General features: G+C 51.9%; 1 protein-coding gene across 2 annotated transcripts in view; it reads left to right on the forward strand.

Moving 5' to 3' along the window:
• Positions 1-12,305, forward strand: part of LOC144120469 (bicaudal D-related protein homolog) — a 189,074-nt gene that overhangs the window by 150,342 nt on the left and 26,427 nt on the right. Inside the window, exons 1-2 of one of the 2 annotated variants that reach the window (XM_077652893.1) lie at positions 2,632-2,796; positions 4,214-4,546. In XM_077652893.1, coding sequence (XP_077509019.1) covers positions 2,647-2,796; positions 4,214-4,546 — 483 coding nt within the window. In that variant the 5' untranslated portion in view covers positions 2,632-2,646. Of the gene's footprint in view, positions 1-2,631; positions 2,797-4,213; positions 4,547-12,305 lie in introns of those variants that run through there. The other variant, XM_077652892.1, reaches the window with a different exon arrangement.

Below are 12,305 nucleotides of genomic sequence, written 5' to 3' on the forward strand. Positions count from 1 at the left end.
CGGCCAACGGATGCTCCTATCGCGGATGTTCCGCTGCGGTTATTTTTCACTGCAATGGATGCCTGTGAAACAATGTTATAACGCGGGTGCGCCATGTTTGCGGCCACAGGGCACGCCCCTCGGTCGCTGGTATTGGAGCGGTGCTGGTGTGTATAACATCAACATTCGATCTGTGAGCGGCCAGCTCTATACACTGTATAAAGTCGGCAACCTTGGAGCAAGGCTGACCCAGTTAGTTTTCTTCTTCGTGGCGGCGGCTATTAGGGACCCGCACCTGTCCGTCACTTCGGCGGCGGCCTTTTTTGCTCGCACGGGGATTGCGCTCGCGATGTTCGTAACGATGATCGCCGGAGTGAACCAGCGAAAGGTAGGGCAAGTGGGGTGGAGAGTCGCTGGAAGGAGCAGAGGCGATGCCTGCCGGAACGATTCAGAGCCCTCCTCATGGTCGTGCCTCTGAGGAGAGGGAGAAGGAAGGAGTGAGAGAAAGCGCGGACCGGCCCTCATCAATATTCCACGGACACGCACCGCTCGCTGGCGTCTGGAGATCAGAGGAGAAAAAAAGCCCGCGAGATGATGGAAGAGCGCGAGCCTATCCGTCTCTCCTTGAGCGCTGCTGCGACGTCACGGCTTAAGCGGCGCTCTCGAAGATGGGGCCGCGAGCGCGACCAGACGCGTCTCTGCAAGCTGAGCGCTTTGTTCTCTCCCCCATTCGCGACCGCAGCCTCCAGATGTTCCGCCGAAGCACACTGTTGCCGAACGGCCCCAGACTCTGCGTATGCTTGTGCAGAGTCACTACACAGCTGCAGTTACGGTGAAATTTACACGTATGCGTAAATGGCGCTCCTCCTTTGGTGGGTTCGCTCGAACCATTTTTGCTTCGAAAAGAAATTAGCAAGGGGTGAAAGTAGAAAAAGCGGGGGCAAAGTTCCGAAACGCCTCACTGCTCCAAGGATTGAAAGCGGTCATCCGTGTAGAACGTGCTCAGTCGTGCCGCAAACCCGCAAGATGGGTCCACTTGTCAGAAAGCCGTTCTCGCTCTCTGCTAAGCTTTTACTCAAGCACGCATGGGCACGATAAGCCTCATAATAAATTGAAAGAACAGAAATAAAGTTGGCGCGACCACGACCAATGGAAGAGTCGTTCGGTCGCAGCTGATAACTTGGCACTCACTGACTCATTCGGTTGCAGCGCTGCGATCCGATTTCTTGCGGTGTATTTCTTTTCTGCAGCGGTAACTGCCCCTCGGCCGACGACTGAACAGGCGTTTGTTGACTCCAAGGGCAGGCAGCGCAAGCGCGCACCGAGAGAGCCGCGCTTGTTTTTCTTCAAGGACGGCCGTTAGCCGCGTGCGGGCATGCAGAATACGGGGGCGCCGCAGCCGTGGCGCCTCGCGTTACGCTTTCTCGGCCTGAGATGCAAAGCCGAAGTGGCCGCCTGTTGGCACCGCTCCGCTCCGAGGGTGGGGCGCTGGCTGGGCGTTTCTCGATGGGGGTCGATTGTGCTGTCTCCATTGTCCGGCATCCGAATAAGTCTCCCGATGCCAGCGGTGCCCCTTTGTGCCTCCGCTGTGGACTGCAGGAGGCCCTGTCCTCTTTGGGACTGGCCCGCGATGCGCGATGTCGCCGTTGTTCATGCGCGCCGTAGTGCGTTTTTGTACGTTAACGTCGCGCCTTAGCTAGGCAAACGTTTACCAGCGCCAGCCGACAGCTTTTTACAGCTGTGCTGAGCGTAACTTTGCATAAATCAAGGATAGTTGCGTGTCTCCTGAGCATTATTATTATTTTTTCGCCGTTACAAGGACGCCGCTACTACGGGGTGTCGACCGTACCCAGCTCGGACAAGTGTGCCGGCCGCAACGTCTGCTGCTTCACCTGCAGTACGCAGAAATTTGAATCTCTTTGTGCGACGAGGGCGTTCCCTCTGTCCTTCGTGAATGGAGCAGGCTGTCACTGGGGTGGGTCTCTCTTGCACGGCGTTTTGTTGGCCATGGGCTGACGTGTCTCCCGTCAGCCTTCAGATGCCCCCACTGAGCCCAAGGATGAGCTGATGGGTCGTCTCAAAGTGCTTGTTTTCTGATTTTCTTTCCTTTTATTCCGGAAACAGTGAGTGTTTGCTATGCGCACTGCATATTCCTCTTTGTCCTTTCTTTTGCGTCCTTATCACACCGCAGTCACTCGTCACCTAAGTGTCACAGAAGTGGCCGGCACGCGAGGGGCTTCTCGCATTTCTTTTTCTTTGTCAATGCGTTTATCGGGTCATAGTGCTCCTTAGCGCTTGCCGTGTGCCAGCGGCCCCTGTGAAAAATTCCGTTTTTCTGAGAGCAGCTTGGCGGAACTCTGTTTGGTATGAGAGCATCGGGACCAGCTGGCGACCACAACGGCGCTGTTTGCATGCATACGTACGGACGAGTGTGCACGCCTAGCAGTGTGTCCCGGCTCTCCGAGACTATCGCAAGCCGACCTGCGCTGCCGGTTAAAGCGCACACGATCGCTTATGTGCGCTTGGCCACACCCGTGACCCTTTTTCCACCCCCTCTGTCCGGGCCGTTATCTCCGATCTGTCGCCCTTGCGACTCGTTTGCACGCTGGGAGAGAGCGCCGACTGGATTTCTCGTTCGCGCCTTCCTCTGTCCCGAGTGAGCCCGCCATGGAGGGCAGTCCGGAGTGCGATCTCTGCGGTTGTCCGGAGCCGGTTCTGCGTGCACTCTGTGACAGTGGATTACGCAATGGTGCCCGGAAGGTCGCCCTCGCCCACGCTCTACGCAAGCTCGATGGTCGCCTCTTCGAAGAGGTCGAGGTATACATGTTTAGCTTACGTCACGACATGCTGCCCGCAAACGCAGCGTGTAAGCTAACTTTACCAGTCATCACAAACAGCTGACGGTCGGCCGTGCCGGTCTGGTTTTACGGTCTTATTGCTGGCGTGTTTTCTTGTGGCTCTCATCAGTTGCAGCCTCAGTTACGTGCATAAGAACAGTCTGATTTTGTGATGACCTTGCCGTAATCTTACATTTAAGTCCTGGCAGAGCATCAATGCGAAAATTCCTGGAGAAGTGTTTATGACGCATTTTCTACCAGGCGCGTATTTGATACCATCGCCTTGTGCCGTGTATCCCTCTTTTTCTGCTTTACTATACGTATTTCGTTCTTGAATTCGCATGTTTGCTAGCAGCATTCCGGTTAGCAGCCTATTATGCTACAAGTTTAGTAAGTAGTCCTGAATCGATAGCTGCGAACCATGTAGATGTCTCTGCCTTCTGTACTCGTTTGCAAAACTTCTTGCTCGCTGACCCGTGCAGCAGTGACGGGCACTGTGGCCTCTTTGACTGCCTACGCTAGCGGTTTAATCTGTCTTTATGCCCCGGTTCGCACCTCCAGTTTATTAATTAACTGTTTGGCCGGTCAGCTACCAACCGAACAATTTGTCACAACGACCAGTCTGTTAATCGGATTATTTGGATCAAACGAACGGCATAGGAAACTGCCCAATGAAACAGCAACCTGAGTGTGGCTGTGGACTGTCCAGCTGGTAGACACAAGCATTACACGGAGGAGCCTAATGCAAGACTGGTCAGTCATTTAGCGAATAGACAAATCAGTCAAAGTGAGCAGTTAGATGCCTTATGGGCCTAATTTCACACATTAGTCGATAATCGTTTCAGAGATTCTGGGATGGATTTCTAGCAATTAGGAACATAGAACTAGGTGGCGATTGGCTCTAGTGGTGGTGTTAACGACAGCATGATATATATATATATATATATATATATATATATATATATATATATATATATATATATATATATATATATATATATATATATATATATATATATATATATATATATATATATATATATATATATATATATATATATATATATATATATATATATATATATATATATGCAGATAAACTGAACCCTGAGTGGATGGGTGTGTGTATGCCCGCTGCATATTGCACGCTTTGTTTTTCATATTTCGTCGTTGTCACCAGGAGTAGCTGTACAGGTATGTAACCAGGCGGCCATTCGAAAATAACTGCAAGAAATCCTCTCGTTACGACACAGTAAGTCCCAATACACGACGTTTTCTACGGTTGCGATAGGGCCGGCGCGTCTGCAGGATATCTTTCACTATACTGCAGAGTGAGATGTGGCTCTACATGAATCCTTGTCTCAATGTGTCTAATTGCTGCGCTGACCCTCTCGCAGGTGCTGGAGCAGGAGAAGCACGCTCTTCGGCGCAAGCTCGAGTCCCTGTCGGGGGAGAGCGACAGCCGGCTGGCCGAGCTGCAGGCCGACCTGGCGCAGGCCCGCCAGCAGCTGGCCGACCAGCAGGAGCTGCTGCGGGCGCTGGAGAAGGAGCGCGGCGCGCTGGTGCACGAGATGGCCGACCAGAACCAGCGGCTGGCGCAGGAGCTCAAGGCTGCGCGCCGGGCCGAGGACCAGGCCGCGGGGCAGTACCGCAGCCTGCGGCAGCAGCTCTCCATGCGCAGGTCCAGCCTCGACGACCACGTGGCCCAGCTGCAGGGACTGCGGGACGAGGTGGGTGGCCGGCCCCCTGATTCTTTCAGCTGTGAACGAGTGCGTGTCATGGGCCTCCAACGCAAGCGCCGATGTTTGCTTACTTACACACAAGTAAAAAAAAAATTCCTAAAGATTGTCACAGCGAGGGTTGGAAAATGTAGCATCGGAGTACCAGAAATTTGCCGAATAAAACCCTTGAGCGATCCGGAGTCACTTCCTGTTTCGAAGATGCACATGACGCGATAGAAAGGGTATCGCATTAATAAAAAGGCATTGCCGTATGGTGGCGTGTCATAATCGCCTTCTGAGGCGACATTTGTTACTCATCGAGCAGGCCGGGTCGTCGGCGCCCTGTCGAAGGGCTGTGCCGAACCGCTTGAGGCAAGCTGCATTCGCTTTATCTGCGTGTTTAATGAAAAGAGAAAGTTCCGACTCCGAGCAGCCTCTCCTATAACGATACAGCGATAGCTAGGGCGCTAGGGCTATAGCGTCACGAGCCCTCTTCCGTGTAGTGTTTCCTTGCTCAGGTTCCTGTGTCATTCTTTAAAAACCGTAAAGAAAAAGTACAGCACATACTTACGTATCATTTGTGAGGATTTGTGCGAATGGTGACAGAAGACTGGTAGGCCACAGAACTTCGCCACAAATGGTCCATCATCTACAGCTCATTATCTGAGTGTCGTTACGATGGAGCAGTTGCTCACAGTGCATGCCAGGCTGGTCCTATCTGTATAGCAACCTCGACACCTACTATTTTATTCAGGTACGAATAAAGTATAAAATAATATCTTCTTCTACCACGCGGAAATGCTTGTTTTCAATGGCTTTAGACTCCGAACACCAAATAGTGAGTCAAGTATATACGTCTCTGGTGAAAGCTGTGAAAAACAAGAGTGCGTAGAAAAAGCAGCAGAAGACAAACAAGAAAAACTCGAGGGCATGCTTGTGAACGCTACGGTTCGTGGGGGCCGCAGGCCATGTAAAAATGAGCTCTCGGAGTGGTAAGATGTTTTTTTTTCCCTTCGCGTATGCAACAATAGACCGGTAAGCATTTTTAACTGAGCTGGAATCTCAAGCACGCACTCCTTGTTCTTTCGGCGGCGGACCACGCATTTAAAAGCCGGGGCGGTTTCGCCCGAGCGGCACGTCGCCGGCGCTCCCACGGTCGCGTCTGTGCCCCCAAGAGGTCGCTTGACATGTCGCACATCGCGGCCCACCGTTGCCCGCGGCGAGATTCCTCGCATGCCGCGCGAAAGGCGCAAGAAACAGGAGGAGACTAAAACTGTACATTCCCACGCTTCAAGCTGTGCAGCGTGCGTGCAGTGTTTCGTGGCTCGAGGTGTCCCGCATCCCACGCACAGTGTGCGCGGCAATTAAGATCCGTACTTTTTCCTCTGTGCTTCTGTTCTGCTTGCGCTGGATTTTTGGGGGGGCGCGTATGGGGCGCGTATGCAAATGCGACCCGCCGCGGTGGCTCAGTGGTTAGGGCGCTCGACTACTGATCCGGAGTTCCCGGGTTCAAACCCGACCGCGGCGGCTGCGTTTTTATGGAGGAAAAACGCTAAGGCGCCCGTGTGCTGTGCGATGTCAGTGCACGTTAAAGATCCCCAGGTGGTCGAAATTATTCCGGAGCCCTCCACTACGGCACCTCTTCTTCCTTTCTTCTTTCACTCCCTCCTTTATCCCTTCCCCTACGGCGTGGTTCAGGTGTCCAACGATATATGAGACAGATACTGCGCCATTTCCTTTCCCCAAAAACCAATTATTATTATGCAAATGCAGCCTGAGGAGCCTCCGGTGGCATGCGGGGTGTTTGGGGGCGAAAATAAATATTCCTGCCTAAAAGATATTTCAATCTTGTCCTCACTGGGGCTATAGGCGAAGAACTGATATCAGTGGCTCTTTCGCGTTCGCTTCAGTCCCCAATACCTGCGGCCACTCACCTGAGTGACCGCGTGCGACCGAGAGCACCCACCTCCGCTTCCGAATGCGGCACAAACCTGAGCCACATTTTGTAGCGATTATTTTCCCGATCTCTGCCTCTGGCGCTTGGTAGTCGCGACTGACGTACGGCACGGTCCGCTGTTAAAGGAAACATGCGACCGCGTGGTCTCCGCGCTTCGCGAAGTGTTTCCACTGAGAGCCGGCGAGAATGGGCGGTAACAGGCGCATGCGCGGAAAGGGCTCCTGGCCGTGATTGCTGCACACGCGCCTTGTGCCATCGATTCTCACCTGCTCTCGCGGCAGCGCTTCGTGAAGCGCGGCTGCCACATGTTACCTTTAGCAGTGGACCGTACTGTACGTCAGTCATGACGTCGAAGTGCCGCATACAAGTGCCTCATGCAGGTACGGCGTTCGCCGGCTCCAGCGTCGAAGGCGGTTTTAAGCAATGGCGAGGAAGCAGAAGAATGTATCGCAATAAGAGTCGTTGCTAGATGTGCCCCTGCAAGAGATATTTTGGTCACCAGGCGAAATTTCTAGTTAGCGCTTAATACGACATCGGTGCCACTAAACCCCAGAGAAGGCCCCTTTACAGCTGTTAGCTTTTACAGCTACATATAAACAAATAAATCTAGAGCTGATTTGTTGTACACTTTTGCGCTTGGCGCTATATTATTAGCTAAATGTGACGAACTAACCCGCGTCAGTACGTTGACTCTTTGCAGCTGTCGTGATACTGCCACACAGTGCGGCCGCTGTTCTTGCTTCTTTAGATATAAACAGCTCTTCTGCCAGCGGGACAAGAAGAGATTGTGAAATGAGGGTCTCTAGGGGACCAAGTCCAGATGTTTAATCAAGAAATGATGAGAATTGATGAGCTAGTTAACATGGCTTAGTCTTTTTTTAATTTTCATTATGCCCATGGCTGTCAATTAGCGTAAATCTTCCAGTGTAGCCTGTTTGTGGAGAACGTTGTTATTGATGAGGTTAGGGGACAGATCAGAGCGTGTTAGAACATGAAATTCCTGTATATAGTATAGCGGGGAACAACATGCAGAATTTACAGTTTTATCACACGCTAGGCCACTGATCTGCACTCAGATCCTTATTTTCTTACTTAGGCCAAACCTTCGAGAGTTGATTAGTGAAACACCCTACGGTGAAACCACCCTACAGAGTTTCAGGCAGCAGGAAAAACAGACTTGACGTTAAAATGACTCCTCATCACTCTGCGTATCCATCCGCTTAGAGAGATGCGATCGCGTACAGCCACAGCTGCCGGACTCGAAATTCAACGCGAGCTAATGTGGCGAAAATTTCGGAAGCTGCGATGAATTCTCGCTGAACTCCACGTTCTGTTCCGGCCAGTCGTTAGGCTTACTCAGCGAGACGTTGGGCTGGACGACGAGTACATTTAGCCATGCCTCCTCCAGCGGCATTTTCCCGTTGCGGTTTGCGCACATTTTCAACTCCGAAGTGAACTTCGCAACTGCACGAAAGATCTGCGAAGACTGCGGTTCGCATTCGCGAAGTAAGTGTCTTTACTCCCTGGGATTCCGGAGAAGTGCCGGATGATGAAACTTTGGGAATGCAGGAAACAAGTCGGATCGTTCATCTTTTCCCCTCAATCTTCGTCGCAGATGAACGTGCATTGTGTCCTCCGTCGTGACTCTGCGCTGTTGCTGTAACGACGCGTATATAGGCACAGCTGCGGGTTCTGGTGCGCATAAGCGCCGCTGTACTTCCTTGCCAGCAGCAAAACAGCTGGGCGCGCGCAGATCCGAGTGCAAAAACAAGAGGTCACAAAAACAACGTAATGTTTGCCCCCCTCCCCCCCCTCCCCCCTCCGCTCCTTTCTATACATGCATGTGCTTCTCTCGGGAGCGTTGTTTTCTGTTCGCATTCAGTGCTTTGTACGTACTCGCTCAGGCGTCCACTTTATCGTGCAGCTCGTATTCACCGAGCTGTGAACTTTCAGGCTGATGAGGTGTCCTCGCGGTGGGGCACCGTGCAATCACAAAGCGAGCGTAGACAGCGTCCCTGTGAAAAAAATTAATAAATAAAAAAGAACAGCCTTCGTGGAGAAAGTTGTTTCCCAGCTCATGCTGGGGTTCCATGACCTGCCAGTGTCGGTATCGTCGTCCCACATGGACTTATCCTCCCGTGTGCTTTCGCGTTCCGCACGTTCTTGCTGTTGTAAGGCTGGTCACAGAGAAAGGTCGCCGCACCAAGGGTTTTCTTATTTGTTTTGATCCACCTGGCCACTGTACGCCACTGTACAGAGGACAGAGTTCGGCCAGGGACTGACTCTGCGCGGTAATCGTCGTAGAGAGACAATGATGCCGACATCAGGCTTCAGGGACGGGGGCCGTTTTGCAAGTGTTCCACTTCTGATTACGCGCTCCTCCCGAAGAGGGTTCTCGAGAGAGGGGCAGTACTCCGGAGAGTGGGCTCCGGTAAATAATAATAATAATAATAATAATAATAATAATAATAATAATAATAATAATAATAATAATAATTGGTTTTTGGGGAAAGGAAATTGCGCAGTATCTGTCTCATATGTCGTTGGACACCTGAACCGCGCCGTAAGGGAAGGGATAAAGGAGGGCGTGAAAGAAGAAAGGAAGAATTAGAGGTGCCGTAGGGGAGGGCTCCGGAATAATTTCGATCACCTGGGGATCTTTAACGTGCACTGACATCGCACAGCACACGGGCGCCTTAGCGTTTTGCCTCCATAAAAACGCAGCCGCCGCGGTCGGGTTCGAAGCCGGGAACTCCGGATCAGTAGTCGAGCGCTCCATAACAAAACCATTGAGCCACCGCGGCGGGTCAGTTTCAGTTTCTAAAAAGTGCTATTTGCGCACCTCTAAAAATTACGCCTTCCATGGGCCGCGTGACTGCCTTGTATCGGTGCGTTCCACTGCCCGGACAAAAGGAAAGCGATACTGCGAAGCGGGGACACGCGATCTTGATGTGCTGCCTCAATTCCGTGGGGCTTCATCCGTACGTGCTGTGTGCGTGCTTCTTCATATAAGCGAAACCTTTGAGAATTGAGGCTAGCGGTCGTGCCTTTACGATACTGTCGGCCTTTTGCATACGAGTACGATCTGACTGTCAGAGGCACGCCTGTCGAGTCTGTTTCCGGCGTCGGGATGCCAGGGAGATGGTGGATGGTCGTCAGTTCACCATAAAGTTGCTATAGCCATGGGGAAAACGAATGCAGATGCTTGTTAGCCCGACCGGCTTGTGCGTTCTCTCCTAATACGCATGCCACATGTTCGTGCACTCATCTGTGCAGCGATAAGTAGCGAACTAGCTGAATCAGCTCTTATAGCCTGTAGGAACCGTTGCACGAGCAGGTTTTTACTCGCGCGTACGAGAGTAATCTTTGTAGCGATCATGCGCGCCAGAACGACGCCAAGCTTACAGTTTCGCCAAGCAAACTGCCAGATATGTAGACGAAGACAGGCGCATATTTTGAAAGTCTCTCTGTCAACGAACCGCTCCCGTCTTGCTTTTATGAGATAAGCCTAAGGATATATACGCATTAGCGTACCGATATTTTTTTGTTTTACATTGCACTCATAACGAAAAAGTTCTCAATGAGACTAAGGATACGAAATAATTCGCAGTGCAACACAGGGGACAAGAGAAGAACAGGTGGATCAACGCGGTGACGAAATGTGTACCAACTTGTCGAAATGTCTGCCTCAACTAAGAATTGTATAGAGACTACGGCAAAGGAAAACGACAGATACAAACTTGAGGTACAGAAATAGTAGAGAGCAAACTCGATTTGACGACACTCAAGTTGAAAGAAAGAGGGAGACGTGAATTTGACTAGGATAAGTAATGTTAAGAACTTTGCTCGGCAACGTGGCTGCGGCTGGGTCAGGACCGGCGTAAATGGAGGTTTTTGTCATAGTGTGGATTTCTCGCTTTTGATGGTGAAGACGGCGGTGGCGAAGATGCGTCCATCAATTTCATGTACAAGGTGAAAAGCTGGTGCAAAGCGTGTGCACCGTTCGTGGTGCACAGGAAAGTGCGAGACGCGACTGAAAACAAGAAGGAAGGCACATATATAGGGTCCCTCAACTACCATTGGTATGGCGGAAAGGCAAATGTATGCAAACCCACTTGATTTTTACAAAGTAAAAAGTGCCTTGCCGCCTTGTGCTGAAAGCATTTTCTTTTTGTTATCATCACGGGCATACATCAAATAAGCACAATAAATTTGAATGGACCAAAGGAACGAACACAGGAAGACAGAGAGATAGAAAGAACGCCTACTACCAACATAATGTCTTCCTGTGTTCGTTCCTTTGCGCATTCAAATTTATTATGAACCAGCTGTCCCAACAGCAAGAACTTCGGCTAACACAACGCCCACAGAAGCCATCCAAAGGCACCTTCGCGAATTATCCAGAAAGCAAACCTCCTATTAAGAAGTCTGGTAGACGCAATGTATACGCCTCGCAAGAATGAAATGCGCTTTTCAACCTTTGACCACGTTGGCGAAATGGTATGTTCGTGTGTATAAGCAGTATAGCCTCAACCACCTCAACCGTACCCGCCTCAACGGGCTGGTTTAGCACACCACGAGTTCCAGCCGTAGTGTTCGGTCTTTAACTATCATGCAGCGTTTCGTTGACGGTCCAGGCCTTTATTTTTTTTTCGGCGTGGACCCCAGACATGCATGCTCAGCGCGTGGGATCGACTGCAAGGGTGGGGGTCGGTGCGCACGTGCCCCGCAGCTTTCCCACCCGGCCGAGCGTGTAAAGCCGCCCGCAAAGCTTGCTTGCCATTGTCCGCTGCAGCTGTTTCCTAATTGGACGTTCCCAGCGCCACAACGACGACTGTTGCCGTCGCCGCGTCAAAAGAGCGGTTTGCGTGACACGCGGAAGAAGAACGGAGGGAGAGTCCCTCGACTTGACGGTCTCCGCGCGACGCCCGTGTGACGCACGCGCCAGTCAGGTTGCTCGGCGTTTTCATTTTTTTTTTCTCGAAGCCTTTGCAGGTTCCCAAGGATACAGACGCTGCGTACTCTATACTGTAGTACTTTCCCTGGCTATTTTTCGCCCCCGACTGACTGGGCCTTTTCTGACGGCAACACAGAGGCAAACAAATCCCCGGCGGACGCATGCCGTCGCCCATAAAATTCTCAACTCCTCTCAGCCCCCCACTAGGCCCGTTCAACTCATATGGGTCCCCGCGCATGCGAGCCATCCCGGCAACGAAGCCGCCCATGACACCGCTCGAGCGTACGTCAACCGAGCAGGGCAAGCCGCCGAGCCAGGGAACGCCCGTGACCGAATGACCACATACCACGAGATTTCACTCCACTACAGAGAGCAATGACTCCACTATCCTCCGCCTCACAAATCACTCACTAAATTAGAGTAGGTGACGTGGCGCCAGCTACCATCTCGCACCTTTCTCTCCAGCCCATTTAGCACTAATGCACCCAGGGCTGCTCTCTCCAGAGTGTGGTCTATGTGGAGTCCTAAAAGCTGATTTCCTCCACATACTCTACTTGTGCTCTGAGTTCCAGCCGCCATCAGAGTGGCTACTCACTGACCTCGAGCGATGTGAGGTCGCGGTGTCCAGCTCCGACCCAGCTGTGCAAAAGCAGCTGGTGGGCTGGGCTTTGGGAGTCGCCGGACGTCACCGACTGCCGGCCATTTCACGCGACCAAGAGCCAACCCAAGAATAGTTTAAGATATGACTCAATATTTTATCACCACCACCACCGGCCGCGTCACAGCCTGATCATCCTGTCCGCTGACCTCTGGGGTCCCGCGTCGGACCCACTCCGTGGCCGGGCCGGGTCGAG

This window comes from Amblyomma americanum, chromosome 2, assembly GCF_052857255.1.
Source record: "Amblyomma americanum isolate KBUSLIRL-KWMA chromosome 2, ASM5285725v1, whole genome shotgun sequence".
NCBI lineage: Eukaryota > Metazoa > Arthropoda > Arachnida > Ixodida > Ixodidae > Amblyomma > Amblyomma americanum.